Below are 19,116 nucleotides of genomic sequence, written 5' to 3'. Positions count from 1 at the left end.
TGAGCGTCCTTTAACAACGGTCAATAAGTCCTTGCTGCACATTATCCCTTACATGTTTCCATCTTAAGCTTTGTTAGTTAGTTAGTTTCGTAACGGACGTAATGTAACAGTTGTAACAGTTGTAGCTTTTCTCAGACGCGGAGGGATACTGACTTGTTGTGAAAAGTAACTACAATTCTACCCGTGATATACGCTCATTATATCACGGCTAAGAACCAATCAGATTGCTTGATTTGACTTGTCCGTTTTATAAGATACGATATACGATACACTTTATTGTCCCCGTAAGGAAATTTGTTCTGGACTCCGTCCTGCAGTTCCACATACATGTACATATACAAATATAATAAACATTAAAATACATTCACATATCATCACTCATACACCGTTTGAACAAACACAAAACACAGACGCACATACTGACGGCGACCTGTTGCACAACCCTCATGGCCAACAGTTCAAAAGTACATTTCATTACATGTGAATCCTGTTACGGTCCTTTTGTACTATCTTAAACCTTTCCTTAGAATATGTTATGAATTGTAAGGTGTCCTCGGGTGCTTTGAAAGCTTCTAAACGGAATGAATTATTATTATTATTATTATTTCCCCCTCTCCCAGTGTTCCTCAGAGGAGCGTCCGCTGCAGCTCACCTTCATCCAACACCTGCTGCAGCAGCTGAGGAAACCGGAGTCTCGGCCTGAGAAGGTGGAGCAGTTTGTGGAGGAAATGTACTCCGTGTTGTCCGTGATGCCGTGGAGCTCCAGGAAGACGGGCGGGGGTCAGCTGGAGGCCCTGTGTGAGGCCCTGTGGGGGGCCAGAGACGGGCCCCTGAAGGAGGAGAGGGTCCTGGGCTCACTGCTCCGCCCTCAGGGGGACGACCTCGTCTCCGTGTACTGCTCCGTCGCCCTGAGGCTCCAGAGGGACCACCTGCTGAGGAGCGCCCCTCTAACTCAAGGTAGAGAGGAGGCCATTTTGATAAAAACACGACACACACATGTGATTTTGGAGTTGATTCATCTTTTAAAAAGTATATATATATTTAAATTAATAATAAATGAACAGTAAATAAATGATATCTAAATGAATTGATTAAATGTCAAATGAAGTAAAATTATATAAACAGAGAAGTTAAAGTTGAACTAAAATATTATAAAAAAAAAAGTAATAAATCAAGAAAGAATATAAGGAAATTATAAAAAAATTATTATTTAAACATAGGGAAGTTAAAATGTTAAACATTGAACCACAGTGTATGAAAATAAAAAATAATGACAAGATAAAATACAAATATTTACGACAATGTAAAAATATAAACGCTGTAATAAAATGATATTTGACCTGTAATTAATATAATATAATATAAACAGTAGTGTATTTAAATGAATAATGCTGATTATTATATCACGTAACACATTATTATTTGTAAATTACACGTAAACATTTCCCTTCTTTGACTTCAATTATTTAAGTTTTCATCTGGATTGCACCCTACCTACTAAAACTCAAACTCAAACTCAGCATGAATCAGTGATGTGGCCGTTAAGCCTCAAACTCAAGGTACAGAGGAAGATATTTTACTCTGGATCAAAATCTCAATCTTTATTTATTTATATAGCACATTTAAAACAACCTGATCTCAATCAGGAGAGACGGTTTTGATAAGAATGCATATTTATTGCCAGGAATACACAAATAAATGGAATGGAGTTTTGGCGATTAGGCCCCGTTGTGCAGGAGGGCACGAGATAAGTTTGTGCACAGATGGAAGGCTGACAGGCAGGTAGGCCGTCCAGTTATTTTAGCCGGGCCGGCTCAGATGATTGGTCGTGCTTTTTACAGTACTACGGCTTCCACAGATTACATTTTTTTAATGTATTTATTGTCAAAGCATTTAATGTATTCATTGCTATCGGGGCGTTAAGAGCATTCCATGGAATATAACAAGTGTTTCTGAAGTAAATTACCTACCCTACCTTTAAGCAGACTGCCCAAAAAATCTGCATGTTCCTATAAATCACTTCCCCCTCTCAACTGGTTTCACCGATATATAATATTTATAGCCTGAGGTTTTGACTTCTTCAATTGTTGTGATCATCTCTTTTCCTCTTGTATTCACACTTCTCCTTCTGTGGCTTCAAACGCTCAGCAGTTTTTGCTTGGTGTCACTGAAACGTGACATCTTCTTTTGCTCTTCTGCAGTTTTGTTAGCGTCAGCATAGATTTCATATTTCTAAAGATCTGAGGGCAAGATTTAGATTTCACAGTTGTGATTAACTAGTGATTTTGTATTATCTATTGTATCTTTTAGTACTTAAAAATGTTAATAATCACTGGTCACCGGCTTGAGCTTCAATCTCAGGATCCATGTATTTCTGATCCTCTCCAGAATGGAAGTAGTCATCACATACAGAGCATCAACTAGTTCCTGAACAGTGTCCTTCACATGCTGATATCCAAGAGAGGGAGTTACACAGTCACAAGATGGAGGAATAGAAAGCAGTATTCAATGTTTACTTCAGATTAGCTCCACGTCAGAAATGATCATGCTTGTCATATGTCTATCTCCATAGAGGCTGAATCATCATGTTAATCACATAGCTATCATATGCCTAAAACAGTCCTGATGCTCTTCTAGGTAATCATACATCCTGTCATGAACACAGCTACAGTTGGGATACCTTTGTTAGCATGTGGACTCTGATATTGGAAGAGTATATTCACTATTTTCCCAACACATTCCCTTTGTCATCAATGTTATGGATCCTCATACTTGTTTACATCCCTCTCTCAGTGGAGCTTCCTGAAGCGGAGAAGCTGGCCCTCAGTTTGTGTTGCCACAAGGATCGCCCGTCCATCTGGAAGACCATTTACTTTGAGTGCCTGAGCAGTGGGAAGCACTTCCTGGAGCAGGTCTTGGTGAGGAAAACACTAACTAGCAATACTATTTACGTTTACAAATGCCTACAGTGTGCAGAGTCTTTTTCCAGAACGATCATGACTCCCTAATAAGTCCTGACAGTGACGTTAATCATCATGTTGGCTAATAGTTCCCATGCCGTAATGTTTAGTCAGCCAAGGTCACAGCTTTGATTTGACTTTTGATTTGACTTTTGATTTGATTAGATTTATTTCGAATGTGTAAAACAATAATACAACAACTTAAAGGTAGGGTAGGTAAGAATGGAGAAACCAGCTCGAGTGCGCTAGAATTTGAAAGTACACAACCGCAAAAAATCTGCCCCTTCCTTCAGACTTCCTTACAGAGCCCCTCCTCCAACACACACAAACGCGCACATGACCAATGAGGGCACGAGATAAGTTTGTGCACGAGATGGAAGGCTGACAGGCAGGTAGGCCATCCAGTTATCTGCCGCGGGCCGAGGCAGATGATTGGTCGTGCTTTTTACAGCGCCACGGCTTCCACGGCAAAGCATTTAATATATTCATTGCTATCGGGATGTTAAGAGCATTCCATGGAATATAACAAAAAGTGTTTCTGAAGTGAATTACCTACCCCACCTTTAACATGAGAATGATTATACAATACAAAATTAAGCAGTGTCAAATTGATATACAAAAATATTACTGATTCTAAGTTATGTATAAATAATACTTTGCTTTTAATACTACATTTTGTGAAATTCTCTATGTATATACTATTTATTTTATTTAGATATAAGAGAAGATAAAAGATGCCAAGTCAGGGGATAATTGTTTCGATGTGTTTGTCAGTACCAGCTTCATCTTTTCACATTGATATTCATCATGTGAGCCATTTGCTGTTTTGGCAGTATGAGCATTTGCTGCCATGCACATGTGATGAAATTGAATAATGTAATAATTTGGTTCCTTCCTGCAGATCACGGCTCTGGACCTGATCAAACACGAGGAGTTTTCTGCGCTGAGAGATTTACTTCAGCTGGAGTTTCAGCCTCTCTCTCGCCTGCTGTTGCTCCTGGGATGGACGCAGTGTCGCAGCCTGAGCGCCGCCCAAACGCTGCTCAGCGTCCTGCACCGAGAGCAGGTCAGACGTCTGATAAAACCTCCACAAATACAGATCATTTACAGCTTAATAATGTTATTAACTTATCCTCAAACCATCTGTTTCAGGCTGCAGCCAATGACTCCGTTCTGCAGGAGTTTTCCAACCTGTTGTCCTCTCAGCTTGGAGTCCTTGAATGGTGTAAAAACAACAATCCGTAAGCATTTGTGTTTTTATTTTTTAAGCTTGACTGAATTTTTACCCCATCTTACTTTGTATTTATTTTGAACCCTTGTGTCTGTGGAAAAGGTCTGCCACATTTCAATATTACTCTTTATTTCCAATTTTAGTCCTGATTATAGAAACCAATAATGCATTAATTTACACAATTTTAACCCTTTCATTGCCAGTGTGTTTTTTTAATGTATATATTTTATTTCAGTTTAAAAAAAGGGGAAAAACTCCCAAAATGACAGCTATATATATTTAGTTTGACCTTAAATGCTCTTCTATGTTTGTTTATAAAGTGCCATTATTGATTTTCATAAAATAAATAAGAATAAGACGTTTTTAAAAAAGTATTTTATAAAATAATATCATTTTTTTTTCTTCCCTAAATTCCGGTTTATGTCACTGATAATAAACTGAATATGCAATGCCTTTGTTTAGTTTTTTCTGCTGCTGCAACACAAACCTTTCCGAATTGGGATCAATAAAGTACCTCTTATCTTATAAACATTGATTTGGATGCATTGCATAGATCAGGGGTGTCAAACTCAAATACACAGTGGGCCAAAATAAAAGAATGGGTACTAGTCGAGGGCCGGACTGGTTCAATGTTTATTGCAGAACTTATTGAAATGAACTTATTGCACATATTAAACCTGGAACCAACAAACTATTTCCCTCAAAGACAAAAACCAAACATGCCCTGTTGTCTCAAGAGAAAAAGTGCAGAAGGAAACATCCATGTAAACTCAGTGTGCTGCTCTGTGATGCTAGTTCAAGCCAAATACTTGGCATCTCATCTTGGGTGCAAGTTCATCAATGTTTGGGGTCAGGCTCTGAGCTGAGGAGACCCTCAGGATGGAGTGAAGGTGTGCGTGCAATATACCGGCGGGCCAGATCTAATAGTAATTAGAAATTATCCTGCGGGCCGAAATTAAATCCACCAAGGGCCTGATTTGGCCCCCGGGCCTTGAGTTTGACACGTGTGGCATAGACAGTTCAGTTCTCCATAATACGGCTGCAATAAACACCTTTCTTAAAGATGTTCTAATAGTTCTTAATAGTGTTACTGTTTTTTAAAAAGCCATTATATGATGCATAATGATTAATATTGAATCATTCCTTCTATGGTAACTGTTTGTGCACAGAGGGATTTCTATGGAGGCGTTGCTGGCTCAGCTTCATACTCTGGACCATCACTCCGCTCTCTATATCCTGCACTCTCTCACTCCTCTTCCTCAGTTTGAGGAGCGCAGGATACTGGATCTGCTGCAGCCGCTGCCAAACTCACCTGCACCAGGTCAGCATCTCCATCCTCTTTTAATCTATTAGAGCAGGGGGGTCCAAACTGTTGAGGGCCACACACAGAGAAATATACGAAAGGCTGCACCACTCACTTGAGGTGATGTATATTGCCTCATATGTTAAGTTATAGGTTAGCAAAATCAATCAAATGTAGGTAAATGATGCTCCAAACTTGAATCAGAAACGGGTTTATTACCAGGTAGGTTTACACGTACGAGGAATTTGACTTGGTGTCATGGTGCGTAAAAACAAGAATTAAAAACACAGGTCGAGAACTAGAAAAATATTAAAAATAATACAAAATATTGTTGTACATTAGAGCGACTGTGGCTGTGAGGGAGTGCAGTCGTCTTTCAACCAGAAGGTTGTGGGTTCGATCCCAGCCCATGCAGTCAACATGTCGATGTATCCTTGGGCGAGATACTTAACCCTGAGTTGCTCCTGATGGCATGGCCAACGGTGTGTGAATGTGTATGAATGTTAGTTCCTAGAGTAAGGTACACTGCTCTGTGTGAATGTTAGGTCCTAGAGTAAGGTACACTGCTCTGTATGAATGTTAGTTCCTAGAGTAAGGTACACTGCTCTGTATGAATGTTAGTTCCTAGAGTAAGGTACACTGCTCTGTGTGAATGTTAGTTCCTAGAGTAAGGTATCTGTATGAATGGATGTGAATGGGTGAACGACTTGTAGTATGTAAAGCGCTTTGAGGGGTCTTAAAGACTGGATAAAGCGCTATATAAGTACAGTCCATTTACCATTCACCATTAATGTAATGCATTGAGATTTTAAGAAAAAAAACAGCCTACATCCCAGCTCTCCATAGGGTTTCATTTAGTTTCTTACAAAAGTGTTAGCAGCTCGTTCCTTAAAACAGAAGCCTCACATTGATTATAATAAGGGACAATTATTTTTAAAAGCTTGTTATGCAAATGCTTTTTTTTAATCAACTAAGATTTGTTAGAAGAAGTTTTCAAATTGAATTGACTGAATTTCTACATATATATATATTTAGGACGTACAATACAAGTTTCAGGTGTGGGCCATATTCCACTACGATTATACTTTATGAATTCGCTGAGGGTATAATTCTCTGTATTACAGTCTGAATATCTTTGGAGTTAATTGCTAACAGAACAATGTGTTTTCCCCCATGCAGAAGACCCTGAGGCCGTCAGTGATCTGAGTTCTGGTGTGCAGAGGAACATCGTTTTGTTCCAGGGGTTTTGTGCCATGAAGTATGCCGTCTACGCTGTGTGTGTGAACGCTCATAAACACTCTCACTGTGCCGAGTGTGAGTCCCTGCAGCAGCAGACGTCTGGCACAGAAACAGAAGACAAGCAAACCCCTGCTTCCTCAGACGGTACGATCTGTCTTCATTTCCTGTGGGGAAGTTTCAGTTTCCTGTCTGCACATTTAGCTGATCAAAATCTTGCTTGCACAAAAAATCAGACACTTATCTTTTGAGTGTTTTTAAATGAACACTATTTGTAGTTGTGTTGAATCATTATAAGACTTTAAAAACCCTTATAGTAGAACAAAATATGTGTATCTTTTATTAAAAAAGAATCTCATTGCAATCAAAAGACAAACTAATATTTTTATTTTGACATATTTTTAAATATTATTAGAATTATTTGTATATATATTTTTTTATACTTATATATTATTGTGAAAAAAATACATTAAAGAGGACCTACCATGCAAAATGCACTTTTTGATGTCTTTTATACATAAATATGTGTCCCTGGTGTGTCCCTCTCTTTTCCTCCGTACCCAAATCTCTAAAAACGGGGCTTCAACGGAGCTGATTCAGATTTGCGTCCGATATGACGTAATATCTGAAATGCGGACCCACGGCCCTATCAGAAAGTTGCTATCAGAAACAATGCCCGACTGTTTTGGACGTAATATGGTCGGCGTTTACATTAGCATCGCTAACACTCAGAGCTAACCTGTACTGGAGAGCATGTGTGTGAAGAAGCAGGAAATAAAAAGGAACTCACCTTGTGGTATAACCGGCAAGAGAGAAAGCCTTTGAGCTCCATACTGTTTCAGAAATAATCCTTGATAATCCATGATATGGCGTTTCATCACGGCAGTATTTAGTTTAGACAGTAGCTGCCGGGTCCCGCATGAGCTCAGACCCCTCCTTTTTTTATTTATCAATTTCCTTTTAATGCTTTATACCCAAAATCATCACTTTTGAAACAGGAAGTGAAATAGAGGGATATGAGGCATGGCTAGAATGGATGATCTGTTTGGTATTTTGAGCAAAACACTTCATAGACATGTTTTTTATATATTTTTATATATCTGAGACCTATGCTATTGCCTAAAAATAGCATGATAGGTGACCTTTAAAGGATATTAGAAATATAAAAATAAATAAAGATATATATATAGAAGATAATAATGCTTCTGATAAAAGAAGGCTATTAAATGCTTTTTAAAAACTATGGCTAAATTAACAGATTATCTCGAGAGCAAATGACAAATCCTTGATCTGGATCCTTCAAAATTGTTTGATTAAATGTGTTCTTTGGGCTTAATAAAGTATGTCTAAGTCTTAATTCTGATCCTCTTTTCTTCCACCATTTCAAACATCTAGTTTTTCATTCTGCATCTCGTGTTTTCCAGGTCTTCCTCTTCTGTTCCAGCACTTCCTGTCTGAATGTCAGCTCCACCTGCAGGCCGTTCCCTCCATCTTCCGCCTGGAGCTCCTGGAGAACATCTTCTCTCTTCTCTTCCTCTCCACCGCCGACTTCTCCCCACACATCCACAAAGACTCGAACTCAAGCCCTCACAAGGGGAATGCATCTCAGTCTGAATGCTTATCAGAAACCAGGAACACAGATGAAGAACTGGGAGCTAAAGAGAGGACGGAGGAGACGGAGAACAATAAAAAGAAGCAGAAGCTGCCTAAATGTAATCACCTGGAGCTGGGACACTTCATCCAGGGCTGCAGGGGGTTCCTGGCTGACGTGACGGCCATGACGGGCTTTTTGAAGCTGCTGAAGGAAGGGTTGGAGGGCATGAGTGTGGAGGAGCTTCAGGAGGGGAAGGAGGCCACGGAGGGTCTCGGATGCTCCATAACGGCGGAGACTTTTGCGGCTCGTCTGCAGAGATTATCCAAACGCACCGCCGAGGCTCAGTGGAGGCTGCAGATCATCAGCAGCAACCAGAGCAGCGGGAGCGGTGAGATGGATCAGACATTTCTCTAGCTTTTCCAGTTACTTTCTGTAACAGTTTTGGTTGGAGTAGGTGTAGGTTAGCTCAGGGGGCCCATGGTTATACTGAAATACTGTGCACATTCTCCTCAGAGTAGATTTAAGGCATAGCTTACAACAGTTTCCGAAGAAATGCGGCACAAATAATTATTGATCAATGTTTCCTGAAAGTTGTAGAATATCTTTATCTCCGCCATTGCAGAGAAAATGTGTTTGTTTCAATGTTAATGTGAAATTTAGAAACACTGCTAATTTAAATGACATCCAACAGAATGAATGGTTTGTGCAGTGTGGTGTATTTATGTGGCTGTAGTAAGCAGTATAACTCATCGATCAGCACGTTGTTACACATACAGTATATACAGACACATTGAAGGAATAACAGGCTAAACAATATTAAAAATGGAGTTAAACTGCAAGAAAATAATGTTTCTCGACCAGAAAACCACATGTGCTGTGGAAAATGTATTTTAAAAAAGTTCCTACACACACTAGTGTTCATACTTGAGTTTTAATATTTATTAAACATCTTGCCAGCGCTGAGATGGACCAGGTATTCCTCCAGATTTTAATCTTTTGATTCATTTGGGTCAAACCATGCGACTCAAATACATGCATTGTTGTAGGGCTGTGCGATTATGGCAAAAATCATAATCACGATTATTTTTGGTCAATAATTGATATCACGATTATTAAAAACGATTATCCATTTACTTTGAAAACATCCATATATTGAAAAAAAAAATGTGAACAGTATGTTTTTATCAGTTGATTACCCTGAACTTTAAGTATAATTCAACAGAAAAAAAAAAAAAAATCACATTTTTTTTTTTTTTTATAAAAATAATAATCGTTTTATTTCGATTACATTGTTTTCGTAATCGTTGCAAGCCAAAATCGTAATCGAGATTAAAATACGATTAATTGCACAGCCCTACATTGTTGTTTTTTTTCCTGTAATAGTGACACAAAAAAACACATTTATTCCAAACATAAAAGTGTAGGCTAACAGATAAGCTATTTTTTTTTATATTCCATAGTCCCAAACAAATATTGGATAAACACGCTATTCTTCATACCTACTCCTTTGACTGTTAAACTCTAGCGTTCCCCTTTTTAGACTTGTGCTTTTTAACTGTCTGAATATGATCTTGTTGTTTATTTCTCCTGCAGGTTCAGACGTTCCTCTCCAGGTTTCAGCGCTCAGCTCTCCCGTCTCGTCTCTGAGTCGCAGCAAGAGCTTGAGTCTGAGGAGGAGGAAGAGAGCGGGGAGACAAAACTCTGTGGAGAAACACAACGGAGAAGTGAGCCCCAGCGCTTCAGGTGAGGAGTCAACAACCTGTCCTTTATTTGATCGATTGTTTGATTCTCTCTGTTGAAGTCAAGCTGAAGTGGATCAAATTGATAAATCTACTTCTCCTAAAATAAAATGCGGGATTGCAAGAGCGAATCATTACCTGTCTGCTCATTTAGCTGATTACATTCATGCTTGCCGGCGGGGGCTATGGGGCTTAACAGGGGTGCTTTTTATTCTTTGCAGAAACCCTGCCAAAGTTTCTTCTCCTTTGACAATTAATATGTAAATAGATGCCACTGATTAGCTCCCCGAAAACTGCTTTCATCCTCCTTAAGAAAAGACGACGATTAAAATAACTTTTAAATTGTTAAGAACTTACTTTTTGAAGTCTTTGCTTCTTCCAAAAGCATCCAACCAGGCGTCTGTCTTTCAGGGTTAATGAAAGCATGTTTTTTTTTTTTATGAAGATCTCATTTATTTTGTGCATGTGTGTGTCCTTTGTCAGAGGGTGGAGGGGGGAGTGTGGAGGTGGAGGTTTGTCCGTGTGGAGGTCCTCACAGCTGGCTGGTCCCCGCCATGCTGTCGCCCCCAGAGTCTCTCCTCATGTCCTGCATCCGCAGAGGGAACTTCATGGAGGCTCATCAGGTCTGTGGGGCTTTACTATAAAATCTCTTCATTTAAATACAAGTTGAAGGGGTTTGGTTTGATTGTTTGCAGTGGGAGGAAACAGACAGAAGAACCAACGGTGAGCTAAGCAATGTACTGATGTGGCTGTGTTTTACACCACCTAAAACGTCATTTTCTGTACCCTTTAAATTTGAATATCGTTGCATAAGAACACCAGACTCCATTGACAAAAGCAGTAATTTTACTCCCAATACACAGGGGTTGCTGGTCGACGCAGCATTCATTGGTTAGTTTGTGTTGTTGTGTGACTTTGGTGAATCCAAATAACCCTTTAAAGTCGCACAATAACACACACACATTAAACAATAAGGCGGCTGTAGACGGGCAACTCCCTGTGCTGCTGTGATGTAGAATTAATGTTTTTCTCAATGGAGTCTGACGGCTTTGAAGAGATCATAGATATATTTATAGAGGGATAGGAGATGGATAGTTTATTATTGCCACACACCAGTGTTGTTTTGCAAAGCATGGTAGCTCTGTTTTAATATAAAAAACAAACAAATGGTCTCCTTAATCATTAGACACAGAGGCATTAAAGGGGACCTATCATGCAAAATGCACTTTTTGATGTCTTTTACGTAATATGGTCGGTGTTTACATAGCATCGCTAACACTCAGAGCTAACCTGTACTGGAGAGCATGTGTGTGAAGAAGCAGGAAATAAAAAGGAACTCACCTTGTGGTATAACCGGCAAGAGAGAAAGCCTTTGAGCTCCATACTGTTTCAGAAACAATCCTTGATAATCCATGATATGGCGTTTCATCACACTCAGTATTTAGTTTAGACAGTATCTGCCGGTAGAATCTCCCGCATGAGATTTTTTTTAAAAGCTTTATACCCCAAATCATCACTTTTGAAACAGGAAGTGAAATAGAGAGATATGAGGCATGGCTAGAATGGGTGATCCGTTTGGTATTTTGAGCAAAACACTTCATAGACATGTTTTTGATATATTTTTATATATCTGAGACCTATGCTATAAAGATAGCATGATAGGTGACCTTTAATATACAAATATGTACAGTGAAATTGGAGGATATGTAGCTTTGAAATGAGCAAATTACTTTAATAGCTACTTACAAATTATTTTAACAACACTTTATTTTGGAGACTTCTTAGCTCACTTCACTCCCTGTGTTCTCTGCAGGTGTCTCTGGTGTTTGATCTGGGGGCGTCTGCCTGCAGCGCGGAGCTGGTGTTCATGGAGCGCTACAAAGAGGTGCTGGTGGAGCTGGGCCGGGTGGAGCAGAAGATGGAGAGCCGCTCCATGTCTTCATCCTCCTCTTCCTCAGAGGGTCTGGGGTCAGCTGGAGGGAGGATTCGGCTGGGCAGCAGCGGGAGATCCACCCTGCAGGCCATCGGGAGTGCTGCGGCTGCAGGTCAGACGTCTTTTCCTTACTTCGGATTACATTTAGATCCTGTATTTTAAAGGGGACCTATCATGCAAAATTCACTTTTGTACGTCTTCTATACATGAATATGTGTCCCCGGTGTGTCAGGGAACTCACCAAGTGTCAGAAAACACAACCCTCTCTCTTTTCCTCCATACCCAAATCTCTAAAAACGGGGCTGCAACGGAGCTGATAATTATTTGAATTTTTCTGACGTCAGAAAAGGGGTGCTCCGCCTATATGGGCAACTCTCCACCTATCAGGGGAATGGGGGGTTGGGCCACGGCCACGGCCATTGCCGCTCGAAAGCGCTGGAGACATTGTAGTACATATGCCAGGCCTGTAGGTGGCGCTGTAGTCTGCCACAAAAGCAGCGAAGAAGACTTCTCACAGAATCAGCCCTTGCAAAAACAGGGCTGGAAAAGAGCAAACAGAGCGAAATGAGGCATGGCTAAAATGCATGATCTGTTTGGTATTTTGAAAAAAAAACTTCACAGACATGTTTTATATAGGTATGGCCCTACAATATATTATTCAAATATAGCATGATAGGTCCACTTTAAGTAAGGAATGCAAATTAAACCACCTGTTAAAGCTATATTTTAAAGAGCGTTGCCCTCAGTCAGTTTATTTCCTAATATAGTTTAAATTAGATACAATTCCTCAAAACAAACGCCATTTACTTCCTCTTCTTTCAACAAATGTCTTAATTTGTTATAAATATGTTAAGTAAACTATTCATAAAAACCAATAAAAGTGTTTTTGAGCATTGAAGTGCTGCTCCTGCGGGTCAGACATATTTTCCTTACTTTAGATTGTATTCTGCTGCTCATCTAAGAAATAAATGAAAATAAAAACCACCTGTTAAAGGTCCCATGTCATGGCCATTTCTACTGATCATAATTCCATTGTTGAGGTCTACTAAAATAGATTTAAATTGTGCAATTTTCCAAACTCACATTGGTTTCTCATACAGCATCTCTGTATAGTATGTGTATTCACTCTCTGTCCTAAACGGCTTGTTGGAGCTCCTGCCCCCCCCCCCCCCCCCTGTGAGCCCAGTGGCCGTCTGCGAGACAGCGAGACCCGAAACACACACACACCCGCAGCCTGGCTGGGAGTTTGTGTGTGTGCCCAGGCAGAGTTCCGTGGTGTCTCGCTGTCTCGCCGACCCCACACCAGTGAGCCAGCTCACAGTGTCCCGCTCCTCGCAGCAGCGAGCCTCGCAACGTCCCGCTGAGTGTGTGTGTGTGAGGAAGTCCGCGGATTGGTCCAAACGTAACGGCTCCGCGGACGTGACGTTACGTTACTATACCCGAAATACTTCACTATACCCAAGAAGTAAACAATGGAAAAAGAGAAATCCCCAACGAGGCGTTCTGGGGCAGCATAGACAGGTCTTTTCTGTGTTAGAGTTTTACTCGCTACAGGGTGTACTTTGAGGGTTTGTGACTCTGCAGACCGTTTACATGCAGAAAAACCTACATAACACACAAGGGGATGGGTAATAACCAGAAAAGCATGACATGGGACCTTTAAAGTTATATTTAAAGAGCCTTGTCCTCCCTGTTGTACAGAGTCAGTTTGTTTCCTAATATAGCTTACAAAAGAAAACCTCAAAACAAAAGCCATTCACTTCCTCTTCTAACAAGTGTCCTATTTTAATTTAAATACGTTATGTAAACCTTGTATTTTAAACCAATAAGAGTCTTTTTAAAGCATCACAAAACTAAATATCCCAACACTTAGATGTATTGAAATGTTTGACCTTTTCAATGTTTTTAACACGTATCCTGTACAGTAGATAACTCAGGGTGTGTCTTGTGTGTTTTCCCTGCAGGTGTAGCCTTCTACTCCATCTCGGACATCGCAGATCGCCTCCTCAGCACCCCGGCTCACCCCATGCCCTCCCTGGAGGAAGGGTACTGGCTCAGCTTCTCCTCCTCTTCCTCCTCTGACTCCTCCATCCTCCTCCACTCCCTCCTGGAGGAGCTCAGCCCCCCCGCTATGGCTGCCTTCGACCTGGCCTGCTGCCACTGCCAGCTGTGGAAGACGTCCCGGCAGCTGCTGGACACGGCGGAGAGAAGACTCAGCAGCAGCCTGGAGGCTAGAGGTATGAAGAATGATATTTGGGGAATTATTAGCATTGCTGATGTAGACCAGAGTTTTATGTGAGCTGATATTTATAAGACTTTGACAGAGACATTTGTAGAATATGAATCCCTAAAGCTGAGGGATTTTGTTGTTGAGTGTTAAAGGGTAGGCTTTAATATATGTATTTCTTTCTTCTAAGTCTATTAATCTACTTGCCTTGATGAGGTGATTTTTATATACATATATATAATTTGTAATAATCACAGATAATATTTGACTCGAATCTCTCCCACTTTTCCGGGACATTGAATTCTATCCGGACACGCTGACAGGCAGAAATTGTTCTGATGTATTAAAACATAGAGATTGAACTGAGACAAATAAAATATAATGTTTGCATTGGCAGCTTTACGGTTTCTTTAGCTGTGGGTGCTGGATTTTGCATAAAGTTCTTGAAACTGCTTGAAAATAGTTTTCTATTCAGATAAAGAAAGGGAATAAATCCAAGAGCGCTTAATTGCTTTTGTAGGTTAATTTAGGTTATTGACTGTCTTCCTCAAAGACGCATTTTTTCTTGTTTTGCAATAAACACTATATTGCATTTACTGTAGGAACCGTCTATAAATATGTAACTTAGCAGTCCTTGTTAAGCTTGAAAATTCACCTTGAAAATTGGTTCAATTAGACTTAGATATCTGTAGGAACCTCAAGCTTTTCACTGGTATTAAATGTTGTTTTGTCTGCCTCCCCAGGAGTGAGATCGGACACTAAGGCGCCCCACTCTGAGGGGATCCGAGGATTTCCCACGGTGCTTCATCAGATCAACAAGATCCTCAATCATCCCGCCACCAACAAGAGCTCTGGCAAATCAGGTGATTATAAAACACTCTTTTGTCAATGAGAAAGTGTGTAGTTTTAATGTTATAATAATATATAAAAATGTGGACTGTAAACCAGGGGTGTCAAACTCAAGGCCCTTCATTTGAAGTTATTACCAGAATTGATAATCCAATGCAGAGCCAATCATTTAATATAATACATTATTTAATATTATATATTAATATGTATTATTATATATTTATATAGTCTTAAAGTTACAACCGGCCCTTTGAGCACAACCATAATGCTGATGTGGATCGCAATGAAATTGAGTTTAACACCCCAGCTGTAAGGCAAGGCAAGTTTATTTATTTTAACACAGTCTCACGGCATTTCGTGTTATAGTCACACAGAATGATTTTAAAAGCAATGTAAATAATAATTAGAAGGAAAAACCGATTTAAAAAAAAAAAAACAGATTTCAGTATTCTGACACAGAACGATTTTAGAAGCAATGTATTTCTGTTGGTAGTCTGTTTCGTGCCTGCACCAAATAATAACAAATTAGAAGGAAAAAAAGATTAAAAAAATACAGATGTCAGTATTCTGAGGCTCTGAGCCATTTCTTTTCCTCGCGGACGGCAAAAAAAGTCAGACATTATACAATTTAAAATAAAAACAATAATCGTGGCTTGATATTGAGTAAGAAAATGTTTTTATGAACCACACAGCTTCTGGTCTTCCAAGACCCGACCGGACAAACAGACGTGGTGCAGGCACGAAACATACTACCAATAGAAATACATTGCTTTTAAAATCGTTCTGTGTGACACGAATCAATAGATTACATGTATTTCGTGACTATAACATGAAATGCCGTGAGACTGGGTTGTTTATATAGCACATTTCAACACAAGGCAATTCAAAGTGAGCAAAAGCAAAGATACATGAATAAAAGTTACAGTGCAGTGGGAGATACACACAACTCTCAATCATTGCTGACTTGTTTAACTTATCCTTTAGTTATTTCAAGTGTTTCATGCTAAACGAACATCCCTTTGGAAAATTCTAATCTGACCCCAGGGTACCTTTTAGTTTTTGCCGAAACTATTCCTCTTTTTTAAATGCACATTAGTTTACCTTGTCTTTCTAGGACTTTTTTGGTATCCTCCGTGAACCAAAACGAATTCCTGTACCCCATGGCACCTTTTAGCTGTAAACAGATGTTTGTCACCTCACAGAATAATGTGTTCTTCCCAAAGGTCAAGGAATACCATGATCATAACACCAGAGGGAGCTCCACAAATCATGTAAAACCCAGATTTGGCACAAAAAAGGGTGAATACACGTTTCGCAATTATGCCACATCAAGGTGGAACGCTCTTCCCACAACTGTAAAGGAAAGTAAAACTATACTTACCTTCAAAACCTCTCTTAAAGAGCACCTTCGGGGGAGAGCATTCCAAAACTGGCCCCGGTAAAGGTACAAATCTCAACCTGTCGTACAATGGACAGCTTCCCCCCCCCATCTATGTATATACTCGCATTTTAGACTCTGTTACTAACTGTATATCTGTAGACTTGGTATGTCTTAAATGTCCGGTTAGGATGTATTAGAACGAAATCTAAAATGAAAATTGTAAATAAGCCATCTGTATGTCAAATATGTCTTTTATGTCTTAAATGATATGATGAATTGGAAATGGGGGACCCTGATGTAAACAAGACGAAAGTCTTTCTCTGGTCTGCATCCCCTTAACAATTGTATGTTTTGAGCTGTACTGTACTGTACCCAATATACAAGCTGTTAATAAACTTTTCAATCAATCAATCAATGTTCTTGTTGACAGATGTTGGTGAGGACCCGGTGTTCTCCGGCCCGTTTGGATGCAGCACGCAGGAAGTTCTGCTGAGTTGTTACCCGGCGCTGAGCGAGGAATGCATCGCTGCTCGACTCGCTCTGACGCAGCGCTTAGAGACGACGCTGAACATCCTGAGCACGGCTACAGAGGGCACAGGTCGGCACAATATCAACTCATTAAATACATTCATATGACTTTACTTTGTCTTAAAATCAGTAAGCAGTCGTCTTCATTTTGATTTAAAAGGTTATTTTTGCATTGACAGTTTTTATGCATTTCACTTATCATATGGAGTCTGTTTTGGTCAGGAACAACTATTTTGTATTTGTTTGTAATATATGTTTTATTGACATTTGGCAGCAAACAATTACAGTGTTTTTTCAAGACATAGTAATTATACATCTTAAGTTTGTCTGTCGGAAATGCCTTTTTCTTTTTTTACATAAAGATGAAATAAAAACAGTAAAAAGTACGAACAATACGAACATTAGGGAGTGATCAGGACTTAAAATAAAATCTGGCATATGAGGTTTTACGAAATCAGTCCACTTTCTCCATAGTTCCAGTTTGTGATTGACAGATGATGTTATCCTCTCCGGTCAGGAACAATTTAGATATCTTTAAAATACCAGAAGTAGAAGTGTTGTAAGATCGATGTTATGAAATCTCTGTAACTTTTATTCATGTTTTATTATCTTTGCTTTTAAATGAGTGTTTTTAAATGCCATTTCATAATATGTTTCTGCTGCACTATTTCTTAATGCTCTTAAAGGTCACCTATTATGCAAAATGCACTTGTTCATGTCTCTTCTACATCAACATGTGTCCCCTCTTCTTCATGTCTCTTCTACATCAACATGTGTCCCCTCTTCTTCATGTCTCTTCTACATCAACATGTGTCCCCTCTTCTTCATGTCTCTTCTACATCAACATGTGTCCCCTCTTCTTCATGTCTCTTCTACATCAACATGTGTCCCCTCTTCTTCATGTCTCTTCTACATCAACATGTGTCCCCTCTTTTTCATGTCTCTTCTACATCAACATGTGTCCCCTCTTCTTCATGTCTCTTCTTCATCAACATGTGTCCCCTCTGTGTAAAGAGACTCTGAAAGTTTCAGGAAAAAAGATTCTCTCTCTTTTTGTCCTGATCCATTTATATCAAAACCTGTCTGAAAATGAGCTGATCAGATTTTGGCCACTTTATGATGTCATAACGATGTTTTGGCTTGTGTAACCATTAGCCAATCAGCAACCAAGGTAACCCCCCCCCCCCACCTTATCACCTGAATCTCCTCCTAGAGCACCATTGTGTTCTTTTTACCCAAATCTCTCTCAGAGGGGCGTGGGGAGGGGCTCCTTATTTTCATCTAAAGTAACAGACAGAGAATCAGCACTTTTGAAACAGGGCTGAAACAGAGGGGATTATGGGATGCTGCAATGATCTGTTTGGTATTTGGAGCCAAACTCTTCAGAGACATGTTCTGTATATATCTGAGACCTGTAATATATTGATGAAAAACAGTATGATAGGGGACCTTTAATGTCTTTCATTTTTGTAAAGCACTTTGAATTGCCTTGTGTTGAAAGGTGCTATATAAACAAACTTGCCTTGCCTATGATTAATGTTACGTCTTGTTTTGACAGAGGGCATTGTGGGTAGCGCTCTCCTGGCTCAGCTGGTAGAGCAGGCGGGTCTGAAGCAGGCGGAGCTGGATAATCACCCTGTTCGCTGCAGCATGAAGCAGCTTCTCCGCTCTCTGGACCAGCTCTGCCCCTTCGAGCCCGACGGAGATCCTGCCAGACCCGACTACGTAAGAAGTTTCCTCGACTACGTCAACACGCTGGCGTCTGTGCTGGTGCGCAGCCTCGGATCAGAAGGTGAAGTAATGTGCCATTTAGGATAGATGTTGTGCGTATGAGGTACATTGTAGGTCATGAATTATGGGCTTGGGAATGGGGGTAGTATTCTGAAAAAATAATTTGGTATACTCTGAGGTTGTAAAAAAATGAAACTCAGAAATTCTTGGAGAAAAATGTCACAAATGTACAAGAAACATTTTTGATAATATTTGAGGGTATAAAGTCATACACGTTAAATGCCAAAATTGTATTTGGAAATAATGTTGGTCCTTTAACAACTGCAAAAAGATCTTACTTTAACATTTTATTTCAATCAGTGAGATTGATATATATGATTTATATATTTTTCGATAGTCACATA

General features: G+C 39.7%; 1 protein-coding gene across 1 annotated transcript in view; it reads left to right on the top strand.

Annotated features, from left to right (window-relative positions):
• Nucleotides 1–19,116, top strand: part of zfyve26 (zinc finger, FYVE domain containing 26) — a 58,808-nt gene that overhangs the window by 4,899 nt on the left and 34,793 nt on the right. The window contains exons 6-19 of the mRNA XM_034144341.1: nt 621–957; nt 2,794–2,918; nt 3,862–4,026; nt 4,113–4,201; nt 5,361–5,512; nt 6,674–6,877; nt 8,155–8,712; nt 9,918–10,067; nt 10,547–10,686; nt 11,877–12,108; nt 13,961–14,233; nt 14,967–15,086; nt 16,884–17,051; nt 18,540–18,773. Coding sequence (XP_034000232.1) covers nt 621–957; nt 2,794–2,918; nt 3,862–4,026; nt 4,113–4,201; nt 5,361–5,512; nt 6,674–6,877; nt 8,155–8,712; nt 9,918–10,067; nt 10,547–10,686; nt 11,877–12,108; nt 13,961–14,233; nt 14,967–15,086; nt 16,884–17,051; nt 18,540–18,773 — 2,947 coding nt within the window. The remainder of the gene's footprint in view (nt 1–620; nt 958–2,793; nt 2,919–3,861; nt 4,027–4,112; nt 4,202–5,360; nt 5,513–6,673; nt 6,878–8,154; nt 8,713–9,917; nt 10,068–10,546; nt 10,687–11,876; nt 12,109–13,960; nt 14,234–14,966; nt 15,087–16,883; nt 17,052–18,539; nt 18,774–19,116) is intronic.

This window comes from Trematomus bernacchii, unplaced genomic scaffold (assembly GCF_902827165.1).
Source record: "Trematomus bernacchii unplaced genomic scaffold, fTreBer1.1, whole genome shotgun sequence".
Lineage (NCBI taxonomy): Eukaryota > Metazoa > Chordata > Actinopteri > Perciformes > Nototheniidae > Trematomus > Trematomus bernacchii.
This window is presented reverse-complemented; position numbering and strand designations above follow the sequence as displayed.